This window comes from Artemia sp. Qi Xiang Cuo, chromosome 6, assembly GCF_049724085.1.
Source record: "Artemia sp. Qi Xiang Cuo chromosome 6, ASM4972408v1, whole genome shotgun sequence".
Taxonomy (NCBI): domain Eukaryota; kingdom Metazoa; phylum Arthropoda; class Branchiopoda; order Anostraca; family Artemiidae; genus Artemia; species Artemia sp. Qi Xiang Cuo.
In genome coordinates, this window is record NC_142799.1 from 83031348 (window position 1) to 83053337 (window position 21990).

The window sequence follows — 21990 nt, forward strand, 5'->3', positions numbered from 1 at the left end:
TATGTTCAAACTTTTGGGGCTACCTCTGCACTTAAAATTTAACCAAATCAAACTAGCGTAAGTGTATCCAAGCTATCAAAGAAAGTAAACAGATTTGTTTGCGAATGGTATCAAGTTTTCCATTTTAGGTCAACTAGAGGAGGTATGAAACTAAATTAAACACTACTATGTGTTTCCAGATTTTTAAAAGGGTGTATGTTGTTAAAAATTGCAGAAAAGTTTTCTCCAGCATACAAATAGCAGGCCAAACTATAAAGTCTTAAATAACGAAAAGATTTAAAGTATTATCTTCTTTTTCCCTGAAAAGACAATGTAAATATATAACGAACAAAAATTTAATAAAAAAAACTTTTTCCAAAAAATACATTTTTCAAAGAAAAGTAAAGAACTCCATTAAACAAAAAATGAGCAAAAATAAAATAAAATAATCTACCAAGCGTGAAACTACCACAAATCAGTATCAATAAATAAATGAAACCCAAAACAAACAGAAATTACAATAAATAACCGAGTCAAACTCAAAACGAGCAAAAATTATCATAAGTTGGACGAGAAACCCCCTATGCCTTCCCAAGGCGAGAACAAAATTTGCACTTTACTGAAAAAGTACAAATGAATGTGCATTGTCAGTTTAATATTTTGATATATAGTAATCAAAATGTTAAAATTATTTGATTTATTAAAGTTATAAAAGTAAAAACAAATATATTTTATCAGTAAAGTGCAAATTTTGATCTGGCCTTGGGAAGGCATAGGGGTTTTTGAGTTTTGAGTTTGACTCGGTTATTTATTGTAATTTCTGTTCGTTTTGGGTTTCATTTATTTATTGATACTGATTTGTGGTAGTTTCACGCTTGGTAGATCATTTGATTTTATTTTTGCTCATTTTTTGTTTAATGGAGTTCTTTACTTTTCTTTGAAAAACTTATTTTGTGGAATTTTTTTTTAATTAATTGTATGTGAAACGGGGACTGAATTTGCTTGTACTCAAAGGCGAACAAGTGACCTAAGCCTAAAAGGCTTGGTTGCTTGTAGTCTCAGGCGGACTACCATGTTTTGGGATTGACACATGATTGATAAGTCCCCTAGAATCACAGGCAAAAGGAGAGACTTATAGTTTTCCAAGTGTTTGGATAAACTGCACGGGTAAATGGCAGGAGTAAGTATGACTCTCTTATTGCAGAAATGCTTGAGGTGTTAGCTTTTGGAAAGAAACGCCCACCTAGAGTCTCAGGCAGGTTGACCAAGTTTTAGAATTGACACACGACCGTTAAATTGCCTGTAATCAGAGGCAAAGATTCGTCCAAGGCCTAGTAGGGGGGCCTGCCTACTTAAAGTGTTAGGCAAGTCACCCAATTCACAAGCTTTGGTTTTCTCTTCAGATTTGTTGCTAAGAAACGACTAATTTCGATTAAAAGTTTATAAATATTGTTTCTAAGTAAAATTTTCATTTTAATTTCCAATTTTTTGCTAAGAAACTAAAGTTATGCGAAAAAGTTATGCGAAAAAATAGAGTTCTATGATTCAAATTTATACCATTCAATTAAGGAAGGACAGTTCTGGTTTTGTCTGTAGATTTTGTTGCTAAGAAAAGACCTATTTCCATAAGAATTTCATAAAGCCAGCTTCTAAGTAAATATTTCCTTTTCATATCCAATATTTTGCAAAGAAACTATAGAAGATGCGAAAAAATGGATTTTATATGATTCAAATTTATACCCTTCAATCAGGAAAGGACAGTTGTGGGTTTCTCTTTAGATTTCGTTGCTAAGAAAAAAGACCCGTTTCCATGAAAAATTCAGAAAACTTGCTTCAAATTAAACTTTTTATTGTAATCTCCAAATTTTTGCATAGAAAGTGTACAAGATATGAAAAATGGATTTCTATGATTCAAATTTATATTATTTATTCAAGTAAGGACAGCTTTTGTTTTCTCTACAGCTTTCGCTGCTAAGAAAAGATCTATTTCCATGAAAAGGTCATAAAACTAGCTTTTAAGTTAATATTTCCTTGTAATCTCTAATTTTTTTCAAAGAAACGATAAAAGATGCAACAAAATGGATTTCTATGATTGTAATTTATATCATTCATTCAGGGAAGGACAGATCTGGTTTTCTCTATACATTTTGTTACTCTGTAGAGTTTATCCATGGAAAGCTTCTAAAATTAGCTTCTAAGTGAACATTTCATTGTAATCTCGAACTTTTTGCAAAGAAACTGTAGAAACTGAGTTTCTGTACAGTTTCCACAGGTACTGTAGAAAGAAACTGTAAAAACTGTAGAAGATTCAAATTTATATCATTCAATCATGAAAGGATAGTCCTGGTTTTTTCTTTAAATTTTGTTTCTTAGAAAACACCTTTTTCCATAAAAAAATAAAAATAACTAGCTTCAAATTGAAATTTTAATTTTAATCTCCAATTTTTCGCAAAGAAAACCCGGTCCTTAGAAATCAAAGAGACATTATCGAAAAAAATAAAATGGCCTGGAAAATCAATACGTTTCATTAGAGCTGAACTGAAATTGTCAGGTTAAGAATTTTGGTTTAAAGCGGAAAAAATAGAGTTTTGATGTTTTAGCAAACTCATTTCCGAATTCTGGTTCATAAGTCCCAAATATAAGCTTCCGCAAGTACATGGGGATGACAAACCTCACTTTGCTGCCGCAAAGAAGTTCTCTCTTTCTCAGAATTTAGAAAACTACTCAAAGTATCACCACTCTTTAAAGTTTCCTTTAAACCATTCCTTTGTAAAGTTTTTCACTTAGCCCTGGCACATATGGTAAAAAAAAATAATCTTCTTTTAAGTTGTTTCCAAGACTTCCTAAGAAATCTTAAGAATTTGTTTTCATTTGAAAAAAATTAACCAGCTTGGATTCTGGTTACTTCTTAGTGTTTTCCTTAGAAAACGCGACTCCTCCTAAAACAAATCGGAGCGTAAATATTCAAGATGTGGTCAGAAAAAAAATGATAAAACCAATTTTTACTTGGCTAGTGTGACCGGAGATAAAACCCAAAAATCATTATTATTAGTTGGTTATTGTAAATTTTCAATTCCTACGGCAACGCTGCTAGTGGTTGGCCCATATTCGAAAGCAGTTTCTGTGCACTTACCATCTCAACTACAATAAAGTCCAAAAAGTCAATAATAATTATCTTCAATTTCAACTATGGATCCTAAATACTTGGGATTACCTGGAATTGTGTGTATACCCATCAAATCCTTAGTCATCTAGTGTAGTATAGTCAAGGCTGTACCCAAGATTTTTTTTTGGAGGGGGTTTTACTCCCAAAAAAATTTCGGGGGGTGGGGCTTACACAAAAAATCATAAAAAAACGCAAAAAAAATTGTTTATATCTTTTTTTTATGTTTTTACGAGTCAGACAAATATTTTGTGGGGGGATTCAAACCCTCCTAACCCCCCCCCCCTCTGGGTACAGCCTTGAGTATAGTGTAATAGTGGGTTATAGGCCTATGCCCTAATTGTATTTTAATAAAATTTGGCAATTGTTTAGATTCAGGCTTAGAAGCAGGGTGTGGTAAAGTATGATGACTGCCTGGTAAAATTCTAGTTTAGGCTAGCTACTTTTTGATAGGCTATATTGAAAAGAGATTAGGTTAGGAAAAATGAAAATTTCAGAAATAGGTCTACAGAATAAGGTATGCCACAGGAAGGTATTTTGAAGTGCCTACTTCCAGTCCTTCTCCCTTTAGAGGGCAGTGACCTTTGATGACCTTTAAAAATCTTTGTAACAATGAAACTTTGCAAAACAGATTTTTTGCTTAGACCTAAACAAAATAGGTGGTAAATTTTTCATTATTCATATTACTGATTTATAAATAAAATAAGCATACCACTCTGTTGGTATGCCTTTGTTTATGCTCTTTCCAAATATAATAATCAGTTTTGTCAGAAATGAATTTTACTCCCAACCCTATATATACCAATTCAGGATATATATTTGCACAGTAGGGGGGTAGGGGTAAATTTTATTTCTGATGGAAATGAGGGGTAAATTTAAACTTTCCCCCACCCTCAAATGTGCAAATAGGCCTATATACCCCAAATTGGTATATATAGGGTGGGGATAAAATTCATTTCTAACAAAAATGATTATTATATTTAGAAAGAGCATAAAAAAAGGCAGGTCAATAAATACCAAATCATATTATTGAGTTTCATATAAAGTGAATACACTATTCGATGCCTTTTTTTATGCTGATTACGAATGTAATAAGCATTTCTATCGGAAATTAATTTCTGCCCCCCCCCTATATAGGCTATACCTAAACTAACCCTGAATTGGCATATATAGGGGGGGGGCTGAAATTCATTTCTAATAGAAATGCTTATTATATTCGTAATAAGCATAAAAAAAGGCATCAAATGGTGTATTCACTTTAGTCATAACTCAATAATATGATTTGGTATATATTGACCAAAAGGCATTGAGTGTTATGTTTACTTTATTTATAAGGCAATAATATGAATAACAAAAAATTTACCAAATAGGCTACAATAAAACTGTTTTCAGCTCACAACTTTGCTCAATCCCAATTAACAAGTCTTCAAAGGTCTGCAAATACATTTCCTAAATTTAGAAAAAACCTATTGATATGCCTTGAAATTTGGTAAATTTGCAGGTGGCACAGTTATTTAGCTAGGATGAAAGTGAATGCATCATTTGATGCCATTTTTATGCTCTTTCATAATTCAATAATCAATTCTGTTGCAAAATAGATCTTGAGCCCTTAAAAGAGCCCCAAATGTATTTTATACAGTAAATTATGATGTTTTCACTTTCATCATAGCTAAACTATATGGTCAACTCTAAAGTTACCATGAAATTTACCCATCCCCACCCCCTTAATGTGCAAATATATACCCTGAATTGTCGACAGTAAAGTTTCAAATTGCAAAATTCAGTGCTATTTTTGTCAATGGCATTTGAAAACTTGAAATGTTAGGAAAACAGTTTATATTTGTGTTGCACAATAAATGAGGTTTGAATTGCTATAAATAAGTATTTTTGAATATATTACTCTTGAAAAACTTATTTATAAACTAGAGATTTTTTTTAACAACTTTTCAATAACTTAACCACTGTTGATAACTTCTTTGGGTGGTTACAAAAATGAATACCCTTGGGGCTCCTTCAAGGACTCAAGATGAAATTTGCAACAGAAGCAATTATTGATTTATGAAAGAGCACAAAAAAGGCATAAAGTGATGTATTCACTTTCATCCTAGCTAAATTATTGTGCCATCTGGAAATTTACCTAAAATTCTACTTAAATACCAGGAATTACATTTTCAGAACTAAAAACCACAGAAAAAGAAACTGGTCACTAAAAATTAAGGTAAAATGTTGTTCTGTCAAAATTTCAATTGGTATAGCTTATAGGCTACCTGTCAAGCAGGTAAATTTCTAATACTTGGAAATCAAAAGGGTGTTAGCATGGAAGGTTGGCAATACCTTCCCAGAGTACGTTTTTGGTTCTTGATTCATTACTGAAAGCTTAATTTTCCTAATCTAACCCCTTTCCAAGATAGCAAAAAATAGCTAAACTAAAATTTTACCAACTGCCCATTACTCTATGCTTGTTAAGGCCAGGGGCAGATTAAGGATTTTTTAGGAGGGGGGTGTGCAAAATAGGTTGATCCAATAAACTAGCATTAGGAGTAAGTTTAATTAATGCAATCTTGCACTAATTAAGTAAAATACACTACTTTAGACTATTTTAGGTGGGGGGGGGGGGGCAAATGCCCCCATGCCTCCCCCTGGATCTGCCACTGGTTAAGGCCTGCCTATAGTGCTCTTAATTTTCTAGTGTAGCTTAGGGCCTAGTTCCTGACAAGTAAGCATAGTGTTTGTTCATAGTTAATTTTAAGAAAGTAGTAAGTTTAAGTTTTTAATTTATATACATCTTCTCAATTGAAAGAAAGAGAAAATATTCTGGTGATAACTTCACTATAATCCATCCATGTGCCATCTTTTCTGTATTAGCCTATATCCTGTTTGAGCTCTGGACATGCACTGAAAGCTCTGATTTGATTTGATTAATCTTTGACTTTTGACTCAAATATTTTTACTGGCTACCTCTTTCTATAAAACTAATAATCTTGGATATGTATCAGCTATAATGTCTGTAACTAAAGACTATTAATCAAAATATTCTAAAGAAACAAAGAGAGAAACTTAGTGAAGAAAACAGACAAAACAAGACTTCAGCCAGTAGAAAAAAAACCAAAACCATTTGTAAAAATATTCTAGTCTAATTTCTTCTAATCTAGCAGTACAGTGGTTATATGTGTCAAGGTACTTAGTAGGCTATCCCTTAACATAGGATTAACTAGCACCCAAACATATATTATTTCAATTATTAAAATAAATTCTGAATTGTTTCCAGATTAAGGATTGGTATAAAGGGTTTTAATGAAATCAAATGAGTCTATTCTATCAGAGAGGTTCATACCAATTGACAAAGTTGTCAATTGGTATCTTTGAATACATTTGCCAGTTTTGGGTATTTTATCTCATTTTATAATCTTGGCAATTTTTTACTCTGTATGATATTAAGTAACCCCACATTTTGACTTTGGATAATTTGAAGAAGCACTGAAGACTATGTATTTAGACATTGCTTTGAAAATTAGTAATTCGTGTGATGTAGATTGTTCAGACTCATTTTAGAAAGAAAACTAAAAGTACATTCCAAAAGTACAAATATAATTTCATTCTACTTTTCATTCTATTTGCAAAAGCCTGGGGAACTTTCTTAGTTCACTTCCTAGAAAATAAAACACTAAAAGCAAAAAAGTAGACTTAGTAGTTAACTAAGTTTTGCTAAGTCAGATACAACTCAGACATTTACTACTAAATTGGTTTTGCCATTTATGCTAATTTTGCCTTTTTATTGCACTAAGAAATACCAAGAGATGTCAAATGCTGAATGATGCTGGTGAATATTCTTTTGACTCTAGCCTCAGTTTCGACTTTTACAAGCTACCCAACCCCTTGGGAACAGGCTTCATATTCTGAGGTAACAATTGTCTGATAAGGTTGTGATTTTTGCTGGCTAATATGCATATTATTGGTTTCTGATGTATCCTACATTTGAGACCAAGCAACATTTATTCCCCATCTCATATCATGGAGAGTAACATGTCACCAAAAATAGTTCATTGGCGCCACTGGCCTTCCTGCTTACTTGCCTGGTCACAGTTAGGAAAATTTTCATGTATATGAAAATATTTTCAAAGTTTAATCATGATGCTTCCAAAAAAATCTGTTTAGCAAAACAATGTTGCTGCAAAATTGAATAAACATTTTACCCTAACTTTATTGATGGATTGTGGAAAGAGACCTGTATTTACTAAGTATTGCTAGTTGCAAGCATTGATAGATTATTATTGCTACATGCAAATTTGATTATCCAGTCTTGAAATATGAGTATTAGCCTTATTTGAATAAAAAAAGATGTGTTAGTTTTTTTTATTTACTCAAGTTGGATCCTTGGAAAAAACATCAATTCTGACAATTCTCACTTGATCCAAGTTGATCCTTACTATATCCTTGCTATAAAAGTAATATAAAGGTTAATCTTGCTACAAAAAGATAAGGAAACAAATGATACATTGTATATTTCAGTACAAAGTAATAAAGCATCTAGTTCTATGCATGGTGTATTTAAAAGTAACAATATTGCTTCTGGGCCAAGAAGTTGAGAATAAAGTTGATTTTAAGCAGAAATAGTGTGTTTTGGGGCCAACTTTATAGAACATGTCATAGATTTTCTTGAATAGAAAATCTTCCTTGGGATATGCTTCTTAAAAATTCCAAGGGATTGGCAACTATAGCAATTGCTTGATAGTGAACAAAGAAAACCAAAATGCTGCACCTTTTTTTCAAAATTTCTATGCATTTGAGTGTTCCGGGAATTTGAAGTGTTTCTTTCCTCTATGTCTGTTAAGTTACAACACATATCCTAGCAAGTCTCTCCTCCTCCATCTCTCTGTCTGTCTATCTGTATCGCTCTCTCTCTTTCTCTCTCTCTCCCTTGCTCTCTCTCTCTCCTCTCTTGCTCTCTCTCTTTGTTCTAATTCTTTTTGGTTTTAAGTTGTAGTGGTATCTTTGGATGTCATCTTATTTATGCTTAAAATTCTTTACTCTGAGATTATTTTGAAAGCTTCCCCAGAAAACTCAACATGTGTCCCCCTCCTCCACCCAAAAAATTCCTCAGACCCACCCCCTCAAAGATAGGATTTTTGTCCATCAATGCCTAAAACCATTTTTTATATTTCTCAGCCACTTTTTTATGCCTTTAGTATACTCTAATTTTAAATGGTCAGATTTTTAAATGTTGATTCATTACATTTTTAGTGACAATTGTTTTGTATGAATAGATACAGGCATAAACCTTATCATTTAATTTTCATGTATTTTAGATTGTTATTGTTTTTAAAGCACAAATAACAATTTTGTTGGTTTGAAAGATTGTTATTGTAAAAAAAGTTGTAAAATAATATTATTGTTTAAAAAGATCAATGTTTGTATTGTAGGCGCATGACCAACCTGATGTCTATGAAACTAGTGATCTGCCTGAAGCTGATCAGGATTATGAATTTGGTGTTGTAAGTATAGCACTTGATTACCACTCTAAAGTTAGGGAAAACTTTTATTCAAAAAAAGACTAATTCCCCCCACTTCTTCTACAGATTGTCTGTCAAATTATATATGCAAAATAACAGAGAACTGGATTAGTTCTGAAACGTACATAAGGATGCACTGTACAAAATGAAAGTTTCTTTCCAACTCCTGGCCCAAGGTTTAAAAGAGCCCGTGTCTTTGCACATTTGTGCAGAAGGTTTGTTGTCTCAAAAGTCTTGCAAACTGAAAGCAGCTGAGCATATTTTGGTTTCTGTTGGTTTTTAGTGTCGGTTTCTTGGCTGGAACCTAGCCAAAATCAAATGATAGCTACAATGTTTTGCAACTATAATTTTCATGTAACTAATATTATTCACTTTTTATGCAGAGTTATATTAGCCTGATGTCATGATATTGTGTAGCTTGAGGTCATATAGACCTCATCTAGCGCTACGTAATTAGACACAATGCAGAAATAACAACAGTAACAATACAGTTTCTGTGAAAACTTTCATTTTACCTCAGTGTTGTCAAATTAAATAATAATAAAAAAAATAAACAGAGATAAACATGATGAGAAGGTGGTAGCTTTCAATTAGTGTCAAATAATAAAAGGTTACCAAAGTCAGACGTTTATACTAAAGTTTGGTTTTTTTCTCCAGAATTTTTTTAAAAGAAAATTTCCTATTGTTTACGCATAGTATTTATACATATATACATTTTCATATGGGAAGGGGATTTTCTGCTAGGCGTTTTTCCAAGGGGAGAGAAGTTTCGAGGCGGTAAACATCAGGGAAAATTATGCACTGGGAAAATTTGCCAGAATTCCTAATTTTTTTTATATTGCTTGCTTTCTCTTCCATCTCAATTTTACGCGTGGAATAGTTAAGATAATTTTCAGGGGTAAACTTTCCTCAGGGTTGAATTGTCTAGAGGATATTAGTAGATTGTGCATAATTAATTACACTGCTGCTATACACCTTCAAAGAGAGTGAGTGGGCCCTTGCTTGTCACGGCACTCTTGAGGATTACTTAACTCTATCTAAGTCATTCCCTAAGGCACTCTGGCGGATCAATGTAATCTATCAAGGCCATTCCCTAAGGCACTCTTGAGCGTCAGTGAAGTCTATCATGGCCATTCCCCAAGGCACTGTTGAGGATCAATGAACTTGTTGAAGGCCATTTCGTAAGGCATTCTTAACAAACAATAAACTCTGAACAAACCCAGACAAGGCGATTCTAATGGTGTAAACAACTAAAAAAAAGGTGTAAATAACTAATGGTGTAAATAATGAATGGTAAATAAATAATGATTTAAATAACTAAAAACTAAAACTAACTAAAAAAAGGGAAAAATTAGGAGTAGTTTTTTAAGTGAGTCATTTAACATATTTCGTTGAACTTACAGTAGCATAGTAGTCCTCTCGGAAAAAAAGGAGACGCATCGCTGCTACCTGTACAGAATATACGATAAAGTACAATAGACTGATTGTAACCAAAACTAAAAAAGGTATTTTGATAAACATTAATACATCAATAGAATTGGCTTTTTATACTGACCTTTACTAGGTTATTGCTACCGCTGCAACCACGATCCAAATATATAAATCTTGTACATGAAAAATGTAGTTTTTGTAAAAAATTGATTCTAATTAAATTTTTTTTTTTAATTACGAAAGCTTTTTAGCTACATCAGTTTCCCTTAAAATGAGCCATGAAACAGCTCTCTGTGATGGGCTAGGGCCTTGCTATCTGAGGAAAAGAAAAAAGATGCCATAGCCTATATGTAGAATATCATGGTTTTAGCCATTTTTCTTGATTTTCAAGCCAATATATTTCCCTTGTTGTTCAAGCCAAGGGACGGTAAGTTTCCCATATAGGGGTTTCGGACATGGCGGTTCTAAAAGGCGGTTCTTGTTTTGATCTGACTCTATTTTTAGGAGTTATGAGTTATTATATTTCTTAGTGTTGGACGCGATCGTCTCTTACTAGGTTGCTAGCTACTGCAGCAAACCGTATTACGGTAAGTTTCAAGTTACCCATCAAAAGCTACGAGCCTGAGAAAATTTGCCTCATTTTCAAAAAATGAGGGAAATACCTCCAAAAAGGCTAGTCCTTAACGTAGACCTTAGCTCCTCCTGTACGTCCAGAGGCACACAGGGCGTCCGTTAACAGCCTCCTATCACCCCGCAAATGAGCTGCGGCGTAGATGTCCTCCCACTCTGTGATTAAGGATGCATGAAGGGCTCTCCTGTCCTGCTCATATGTCCTGAGAAGCGTGTTTTTGACCTTCTTCGTCGACGCGTGTCGTCTGATTTGCCACTGTCAAAGCATATTCGGTAGTCTCGATCCTGGCGTACGGATAACATGGCCAAGATATGGCAAAGGCTAGTGGTCATGGTGAAAAACACACCATTTTATTCAGCATATCAGAGAACCTAATTGTAGACCTTTCAAGCTCCTATATACAAAAATGTGGAATTTTGCGTTTTCCCTGAAGAAAATTGGTGGATATCTGTTTAATCCTTTGTTATTTTTCTCATTGGAGCAGAAATTAGAAATACTAATGTAATTTTTAAGTGGCCAAAATGACATACCACTTGGAAATCGTGTTTTCGGCCGTTTTCTGGTACCAAACTTCCATTTTCCCCAAAGAGGACCAAGCTTCTATTGATTAAAAATTCTGTGTAGGCCTACATGTATTTTCTTTTGTAAAGACGAAAAGTAAAAGTCATTTTAGATAACAATCACAAATTTTTTCTTAAAATTCCCGGTATATGTAAAGTAGGTTTAATAGTTTGGCACTTTCTTCGATAATTTAATATATTCAAAGCTTGACGCTTAGCGAGATCTACAGCCTTCTCGTCCTGTTTGCGCTTATTTTTTTTACTCAATTTGACAGCGTCCTTGCTTTTCTCGTAGTAGATTTTGAAGTGGCCAAAAAGACTAGGCCTCAGGAAAATTGTGTTTTCTGCCGTTTTGTGGCACAAAACTGTGATTTTTTCCTCAATGAGGACCAATTTTCTATCGATTGAAAACTTTGTATATAATGTTACTTTTGTAAAGAAAAACAGTAAAAGTTATTTAAAATAACAGTTGCCGAAATTTTTCCTAAAATCTGTACTATATAACCAGCTCTATCAGTTTGGAATTTTCTTTGATAATTTTAAATATATTATCGTTGTATGAGAAAGAAGAAACTGTCTCTAGATCCACAGGGAAGCAGACAACAGTTCAGTACACAAGATTGAAGGAAGAAACCCGAAGAGAAAGAAAAATAACAAAGTAGAGCTAAAGGAGTAGCTGACAAAAAAAGGGGCACTTTGATAAAAACAAGGACGAAAAATAAACAGAGATAAACATGATGAGAAGGTGGTGGCTCTAAATTAGCGTCAAGTAGTAAAGGAGATAGACGTTTATGCAAAAGTCTGATTTTTTTCTCTAGATTAAAAAAAATCCTCATTTTTTACGCATAGTATTTGTTATTGGGAAGTAGATATACATTTTCGTATGTGGGGGGGGGGGAGATTTTCTGCTACGGGTTTTTCCATGTGGAGTGAATTTTCGAGATGGTAAACTTATCAGGGAAAATTATACACTGTGGGAATTTGCCAGTATTCCTAAATTTTTTTTTTTTATATGTATTGCTTTCTCTTTTCCGTCTCAATTCTACGCGTGGGATTGTTCAGGTAATTTTCAGGGGTAAATTTTCACCGGGATTGAATTGTAGAATGTGCGTAATTAATTACACCGCGGCTATATACCTTCAAAGAGAGTAAGTAGCCCCTCGCTTGTGAGAATTAATGAACTCTATCAAGGCCGATTCCTAAGGCACTCTTGAGCGTCACTGAACTCCACTATGACCATTCCCTGAGGCACTGTTGAGGATCAATGAACTCTATCAAGGTCATTTCGTAAGGAATTCTTAAGGAGCAATAAACTCTGAACAAACCCGGACAAGGTGATTCTAATGGTGTACTTGAAATCTGAACAAACCCGGCAATGGCGATTTCCTAAGGCACTATTGAGGAACAATCAACTCTGAAAAAAAACCGAACAAAACGGTTTTCCTTTCTTAACACTGTTGCGTAATGATCTAAGATGTTCGCTAAGCATTTTTCGAGGATTTCAGAAATATTTGACTGGTGTACTCTTGATGCTGTTGCAAAACAGATTGCGTGATGATCTAAGATGTTCGCTAAGCATTTCCCGATGATTTCAGAAATATTGACTGGTATAGGATTTGAACTGGGGACTGCCAAGGATGAAGGAATGACGTGCTAGTCAACTGAACTACCAACTCGATGCTAACAAATTGTTCTTAGAAATATATTGACAAAAAACCCTTCCATATTACCTTATGAATTAACAAATAAAGGAAATGAGCAGTATGCTATTAATACGTGCTACCACGCCCATTGAATTTATGAATTATTTGTCTGGTGTAGGAATTGAATGTGAGACCTGAGATTTCCTATGGTAAAAGAACGATGCGTTAGCCATCTAAACCAACATGTCAATGGTATTAGGTTCTTAGAAATATATTCTACGCAATAGGTTTCATGCACTTGCTATGCCATTGATTTGTATGTGTTTGTTTATCATATATCATCTTTAGTTTGAAAACACCCATCCCTACTAACCATTCTTGATATTTTGAATTCAATCCTTGGAATGTTTTCGATCCTGGACCTTCGGGGAACAGTAAAGAGCAATATTCAAACACTGTTCTCGGGTGGTTTACGAGCTTAGCCCTTGAGGCGAATCTTAGTTATGTTTTATTCTGAACATTTTGATTTTTTTGGGGGGTGGGACATAAATATTTGTGAAACAATTTGATGCTAATAAATTGTTCTTAGAAATACATTGACAGAAACCCTAACATATCATCTTATGAATTAACAATTAAATGAAATAAATAGTATCCTATTAATACGTCCGACCACACCAATTGAAATTATGAATTATTTATCTGGTGCAGGAATCGAACGTGAGACCTGAGATTTCCTACGGTAAAAAAACGGTGCGTTAGCCATCTGAACCGACAATTCAGTGATATTATTATGTTCTTAGAAATACATTCTAAGCAATAAGTTTCATGCACTTGCTATGCCATTGAATTGTACGTGTTTGTATATCATATGTCATCTTTAGTTTAAAAAAAACACCCCTTCGTACTAGCCATTCTTGAATTTTTGAATTCAATCCTTGGAATATTTTGGAACCTGGGCCTTCAGGGGACGGTAAAGAGCAATATGAAAACTAAAAAACGCATAAAAACTGTCTTCGGCTAATTTACAAGCTGAGCCCTTAAGGCGAATGTTAATTATTTTTGATGCTGAACAATTTTTTCTGGGGGGTGGGGGACCTAGAATATTTGTTGGGATCAAGTTAATGCTAATAAGCTGTTCTTAGAAACGAAATTGACGGAAACCCTCACATATCACCTTATGAACTAACAATTAAATGAAATGAGTAGTATCCTATTAATTCGTCCGACCACACCCGTCGAATATAAGAATTATTTGTCTGTAGTAGGAATCGACCGCGAGACCAGGGATTCCCTATGGTAAAAGAACAATGCCTTAGCCATCTGAACCAATAAGTAAATGATACTACTATGTTCTTAGGAATCCATTCCTAGCAATAGGTTTCATGCACTTGCTCTGCCATTGAATTATATGTGTTTGCATATCATATATCATTTTTAGTTCAAAAAGACCTCTCCCTACTAGTTATTCTTTAACTTTTGAATTCAATCCATGGATTATTTTTGAACCCAAGCCTTAGCATGATTATTGCTAGAATACGTATTATGAGTACGACAGGATCCATCTCCCTTTAAAATATTTTTTTCTGTTTGTTAACAAGAAACAGATAGACACGGTATCGTAATGAATATGACTGGGTCCCAAAACCCCCCTCCCCCATTTAAAAAAATGTCTCGAAGAAAAACGTCTTGAAGTTAAAAAACGTTATGAAGAAAACAAAGCATGTTGAAGAAAAAGGTCTCGAAGTTAAAACGAAACGTCTCAAAATTAAAACATCACGAAAAAAAATGTCTCGAGGTTAAAAAACAACGTCTCCAAGAAGAAAATGTAACAAAGAAAAAAATCTCGTGAAGTAAAGAAAAACATCTCATAGTTAAAGGAAAAACGTCACGAAAGAAAAAAACGTATCGAAGCGAAAAGTCACGAAGTTAAAACAAACGTCCCGAAGTTAAAAAACGTCACGGAGTAAAAAAAGCATCTCGAGGTTAAACAACAACGTATCGAAGAAAAAAACGTAACAAGTGAAAAACGACGTCTTGAAGTTAAAAACGTCGCGAGGAAAAAATTGTCTCAAAGTAAAATACGTCTCGAAGTAAGAAAAAGCGTTTTGAACTTAAAACAAAAACGTCACGAAGAAATAAAAATGTCCCGAAGAAAAAAAAACATCTCGAAGTTAAAACAAAACATCTCGAAGTTAAAAAACGTCACGAAGGAAAAACATCTCGAAGTAGAAAAAAGCGTCTCGAAGTAAAAAAAAACGTATCTAAGTTAAAATAAACATCGCGAATAAAAAAAATCTTGAAGTTAAAGCAAAAAACGCAAAAAACGACGAGGCAAAAAACGTCTCCAAGTCTAAACAAAAACGTCACGAAGACATAGTTTCGTCTCCAAGTAAAAAAAACAGATTGAAGAAAAAAACGCCTCGAGGTTAAAACAAAAACGTCTTTAAGTTTAAAAAAACGTCTCAATTAAAAAAAACTTCACAAAGAAAAACATCTCGAAGTTAAAAAATTCAATTTTTTATGATGATCTTAACAAACATGTAATACTCTACAAGCTAAGCTGCGTAACAATTTCCACGCTTCATTTGCATGCGATAGACACTGAAATTTTTATGACAGCTCCCCACAATCAGTTCTACAGGGTTTTATAACTCATCCCTGCAATGAATTCAGATGGTCTTACGACTCCTCCCCATAACCATAGGCAAAAACAAGCTGTGTAACTATTGTAGTCAATGAACTTCTTCACAATAGATATCTCTGACCTTGAACGTTAGTTGTGCGAGGATTTAACCCTAAGACACTTGGATTTTGTTGGGATCAACGAACTACTACCTTCGCTATTACGAAACACGTCTTTTTAACCTTGAGCAAAGCATGGGGCTTGGAAAAACCCTGTTACGCCCTTATGAATGGCTGTACAGTTAATAGCCCAATTGATGTCTCTAGCCTTTGGAATTTAAGTTAAGTGTTTGAACAACTCATTTTAAAATCATTAGTTCAACAGTGTTTTAATTTATGATCTTTAGGATCAAGTAAATTGGACTATTCGATACGGAATTTATTGGACGGAAAAATTCATCTTGTCGTATTCTTTTTGAAGCAGCATTCTTATTGCCAGATGAACTTAGTAAAGAAATCGACTGTTACCATTGGGAAGTAAAATACAATGTCTATGAATATGGTAGAAGATTGTGGGGTTCTACATTACATCATATGAACCAAAAGGGGTTTTACGAACGAGTGATTAAGCCTTATAATGAAAATGGTTCAGAACTGAAAACTGTTATGGAAGAAGTGAAGGAAATATGTAACTTTTCTGGAGTTAAGATATTATTTATAAAAGGTAATGTTCCTAGAGACAAAATTTAAATTGAAAAATGTTAACCTGATATTCAACTTTTTAATTTAGAAGAATTTCACTGCCCCGAATTTGAAGGCATATATCATCGGCCTAAAGATGAAGTGAGATACTTTGCACAGTCGATACCTGATCAAATACCTAAGAGTGCTAAATGTAATATTATAGAATCATCATTTTTGGATGAGTAATAGTGACATTTAAATGTTGTTCTTATTATATAAATATATACATTTTTTCCAAATATTTCTTTTTTGTTGTTGAATACATTTAAGCAATAAACATGTTTTAGCTTACTTTTCTTTTCTTTTTACATCTTATACATATACATTGGAGGGTATGTTCTCAAAGTGGACACCCCAATATATATATGGCGTTTTTCGGCTGACTTATGGTGCTCTGTGATTGGTCAGAACTTTATACGACGTGCCCTGGTCTAAAAAATAATAGTACATTATACCCACATCGATCTTTACTATAAAAATGTCGGGCCGTCCAATCACTTTCGACTTTTAAAAAGCGCACTAGCCCTGTCAATTTCGAATCTAGCCCTTTCAATTTCCAATTGAATGCGCCCTCGTGTAAGTTTCTACGACAACACTTTCTATAAAAACACCTTATATGCCCCCATGGCATAGTTTACAATTTTTGCCCCGAGGGCTGGGGGGGGGACTGTCATCCTCAAAAACATAATTTCCGGACTTTTAAGTACGTCGAACAAAATGGCTATCTCAAAATTTTGATTGGATGTGTTTGGAGAAATGGTGGGTGTGAGAGGGGTGTTAGTTATCCTCCACTTTCGACTATTAAATAGGGCACAAGCCCTAATAATTTCGAATTGAATGAGCCCTTTTTGAAGTTTCTACAAGATCATTATCTATAAAAACCTTATATGTACCCAGGGCAGAACTTACAACCCTTGCCCTGAGGGCTTTGAAGGGGTTATCATCCTCAAAGACTTAATTTCTAAAACTTTCAACTACATTGAACAATATGGCTATCTAGAAATTTTGATTGGATGTGTTTGGGGGAAAGGTGGGCGTGAGAGGGGGGTTAGTTGCCCTCCAATCACTTTCGATTTTCGAGAAAAAGGGCACTAGCCCTTTGAATTTCCAATCGAATGAGCCCTTTTTGAATTTTCTGTGACAAAGTTTTCAATAAAAACCTTACTTGACCCAAGTGCCGAGCTTAAAAACCTTACCATTAGGGCTGTAGTGGGGGTGTCATCCTAAATAGTATAATTTACGGACCTCTCCACCAATTTGAACAAAATGACTATCTCAAAATTTTTATTGGATGTATTTGGATAAATGGTGGGGTTCGAAGAGGTGTTAGTTGCCTTCCAATCCCTTTAGACTATTTAAAATGTCACTTGCCATTTCAATTTCTAATCAAATGAGCCCCTTTTGAAGTTTCTACGAACGCTTTCTATAAGAACCTTATATGCCCCCAGGGTATAACTTACAACCCTTGCCGTGAGGGGATGAGGGGGTTGTCATCCTCAAAGACATCGTTTCCGGATCTTTAACTACGTTGAACAAAATGGCTATCTCAAAATTCTGATTTACTGTATTTGCGGAAATGATGGGCTTGAGAGGAGGGTTACTTGCCCACCAATCGCTTTCGACTATTAAAAAGGGCACTAGCCTTTAAACTTCCAATCGAATGATTCCTTTTTGAAGTTTCTACGACAACGTTCTCCATAAAAAAACCATATATGCCCCAGGGTATAACTTACAACCCTTGCTCTGAGGGCTCTGGGGGGAGTGTCATCCTCAAAAACATAATTTCCAGACTTGTCAACTACGTCGAACAAAATGTCTATCTAAAAATTTTTATTGGATTTGGTTGGGGAAGTGGTGGGTGTGAGAGGGGTGTTAGTTATTCTCCAATCACTTTCGGCTATTAAAAAGGGCACAAGTAATTCTAATTTACAATCGAGTGAGGCCTTTTTGATATTTGTATAACATCACTATGTATAAAAACCTTATATGCCCCCAGGGCATAGCTTACAACCCTTGCTCCGAGGGCTCTGAGGGGGTTATCATCCTAAAAGACCTAATTTCTAAAACTTTTAACTACGTTGAACAAAATAGCTATCTAAAAAATTTGATTGGATGTGTTTGGGGAAATGATCGGCGTGAGAGGGGTGTCAGTTGCCCTCCAATCACTTTCGACTATGAAAAAGGACACTAGCCCTTTGAATTTCCAATCGAATAAGCCCTTTTTCAAGTTTCTACGACAAAACCTTCAATAAAAACCTGATATGCCCCCAGGGCATAACTTACAACCCTTACCCTGAGGGCTGTGGGGAGAGTGTCATCCTCAAAGATATAATTTCTGGACCTTTCCACTAATTTAAACAAAATGACTATCTCAAAATGCTGATTGGATGTGTTTGGATAAATGGTGGGCGTGGAAGGGGTGTTAGTTGCCTTCCAATCACTTCCGACTATTCAAAAGGGCACTAGTCCTTTCAATCTTAAATCGAATTAGCCCTTTTTGAAGTTTTTATCACAAAACGCTCAATACAAACCTTACATGCCCCCCGGACATACTGTACAACCATGGCCCTGAGGGTTCTGGGGGGGGGGGTTGTCATCCTAAAAGACTTGATTTCAATAACTTTCAACTACGTTGAACAAAATGCCTATCTCAAAATTTTAATTGTATGGGTTTGGGGAATAGGTGGGCGTGAGAGGGGGGTTAGTTGCCTTCCAATCACTTTCGACTATTAAAAAGGGCACTAGTCATTTCAATTTCCAATCGAATGAGCCCTTTTTGAAGTTGCTACGTCAAAGCTTTCTATAAAAACCTTATATGCCCCCAGGGCATAAATCACAACCCTTGCCTTGAGGGCTGTGGGAGAGTGTCCCCCTCAAAAACATAATTTCTTTCTGGAAATCAACTACGCTGAACAAAATGGCTATCTCAAAATTTTGATTGGATGTTTTTGGGGAAATGGTGGACGTGGAAGGGGTGTTAGTTGCCTTCCAATCTCTTTCGACTATTAAAAAGGGCACTGGCCATTCTAATTTCCAATCGAATGAAACCTTTTCCAAGTTTCTACGACAACTCCTTCGATACAAAGTGCCCTGGTCTAAAGGAAAAAAATAATAATAAATAATACGTTGTTGCAACATCGTTCTTTACTTAGGCAGCGCGATTGCGCTGCCTATGATAATTAACTTCGTATATATGTAACGAAATTACAGAGAGCTAATTCAAATATGTTACGACCACCATGCTCGAGATCAAGTTTCTAAAACATTATTTTGGAGGAAATAAAAATTATCTGAATCTCGACAACAAATATGAAATGAAGAAAGTGAAAAAGTAACTGAGAAAATGCAGAAAATAATTAGAAAATGTCTGAGCAAAGGATCGCATAAAACTCTGGATGATGTGGAAAAAAGAGATATGTTTTAATCGACGCAAAAAGAGCTTGGGATAAAAATGTTTGCGCTCTTGTAAATTCGATGGAAATATGGTGGGAGGCACTTGTGCCGAATCCTGACCCATTATGGGGTACAACCTCCATGCTGAAGATACGGTAATGAGGTGCGTGACAGGTGGCACCGTTCCCCGTCTAATGATGCATGGCAATGGATTTATGGGCTTTGTTGGGCTAACCACCCGGCAAAGCTTCTTTTACCTGGTTATGATTAACAATAAAAAGCCTTGGACCAAACAGCCATTTCGACGACGACCTGTAGCACGTCCACCGACCATCCAAACGGACCTGTTTACGGTAGCCCACTGCAATGTACGAGTTCTCAGATCTAAGTTTGACCAGTTCCTACATTTAGTGAACTCTGTCAAGCCATCTATCATGTGTAACACTGAGACCAATCTAAACCAAAAAATTCACAGCAGTGAGGTTGCCATACAGGGATACACGCTCCTCAGGCAGGATCAAGAATGTACTGAAGGTACTAAATACGGAGGAGGAGGTGTCGCTGCTTATATACAGAGCCATATACCTTATTCATGCCTGAACATACCAGATTCAGCAGGCGAAGAAGCTCTGTGGGTCAGGGTGACCCTCCCAAATAAATCCGTGATTGTCGGTACCGTGTCGGTAACCCTCCAACTTACCAGATTACCAGCTGCATTGAAACCTCCCTTGAATATATTCGGGGCAAGTACGCTAAGTCTGTAATTATCCTTTATAGAGACTTCAACGTCCATTATAGCGTGCGGCTTCGCAGCAAAAATACTGATTGGGAAGGCTCGCACTTGTATGATCTATCTCTCTCTTACGGGCTGGAACAGCTTGTCGATTTCGACACGCATCATGGCCCAAACGGATCATCTCGTCCTCACCTATTCCTTACAGATCACCCTGATTACTTTAAGGTAGACGCTCATATTTTCACCAGTGACCACGTTGCCGTCGTTGCACGTGGAAACCTGCGTATTCCGCCTCCAGTAAAGCATGAATAAACAATCTGGCTATGCAAAAGAGGTGATTGGGACGGTTTGAGAAACACCCTTTTTTCTCAGAAGTGGAGAGCCTTCCTCCTGAAAGGCCCAGAGAAAGCTGCAGATAAGTACCACCGGGCCATAATTGACTATCGTAAAACATATCCCTTCAGATCGGACCCAGGTGTCCAGCAAGGACAAGCCCTGGTTTAACGTCCAGTGTATGAAGACAATCCGAGCAAAGCAAAAGGCGCACAAGCGATGGCTACTTTCGAAGAGTTGAGAGGACAGAATTACATTCATAAATGCGCGCAAAGATGCAGTCCGAGTTATTCGGCAGTCCTGGGTTCAGTATAAGGAGGAATTTGCCACCAAAATTCAACTTGCTTCGGCAAAGAGTTGGTGGAAAATTGTCAAGGAGGCTTTACCGTCGTCCAAGGGGACCGCAATTCCTTCTCTCCAGAGTACTGGGACAGTGGTACAAGATCCACCGGCAAAGGTTGAAGCTCTTACTAAGGCTTTTGCCGAATTTTCGAATCTAGACGATGACGGTAGAGAAGTGCCAAAATTCTCCGACCGAACCGACACTGTCCTGGAACGCGTGAATTTTTCTGCTCCCAAGATCCTTCGCATTCCGCAACATCTGGATCTGACCAAAGCCACAGGTCCTGACAACATACCAAATGTCTTCAAATCCTGCAGTACTGAAATAGCTGGACCGTTGTCATTGATTTTCCGGCTGTGCTTTTGCTCCGGAACCTTCCCACGAACATGTAAGTCCGCCCATGTTATACCTACTCTAAAGCCAGATGGCGATCCAACGAGCGTGGGCTCCTACAGGCCTATTAGCCTTCTCTCCCGTGTTGGCAAAGTCTACGAGAGCGTCTCCAATAAAACACTTCTTCAGTACCTGGAATCAAATGATCTTCTAGGCGATCGCCAATATGGATTCCGCCGGAAACGCTCAACATTAGACTGCCTAGTGGCCCAGTATCAGGAGTGGATAGAATTACTGGCAATGGGATTGGACATCAGGCTATTATCCTTTGACATTGCTAAAGCTTTTGACAGAGTATGACACCCTGGCCTGCTAAAGAAGCTCTTTGTGTATGGTGTTTAGGGATGCATGTTAAAAGCGATTGAGAGCTTTCTTTCCGATCGCTCAATGCATGCTATTCTTGGCAGGTTTGTTTCCCGCGAATATCCAGTGAAAGCAGGGGTGCCCCAGGGCATTGTCTTGAGACCTACGCTCTTCCTTATCTACATAAACGACATGGGAGACAA

The 21990-nt window shown here is 35.9% G+C and overlaps 1 protein-coding gene across 1 annotated transcript in view; it reads left to right on the plus strand.

Annotated features, from left to right (window-relative positions):
- Positions 1 to 3050: 3050 nt before the first annotated feature.
- Positions 3051 to 21990, plus strand: part of DCTN2-p50 (dynactin subunit 2) — a 61844-nt gene continuing 42904 nt past the window's right edge. Inside the window, exons 1-2 of the mRNA XM_089090421.1 lie at positions 3051 to 3201; positions 8563 to 8634. Coding sequence (XP_088946547.1) covers positions 3169 to 3201; positions 8563 to 8634 — 105 coding nt within the window. The 5' untranslated portion in view covers positions 3051 to 3168. The remainder of the gene's footprint in view (positions 3202 to 8562; positions 8635 to 21990) is intronic.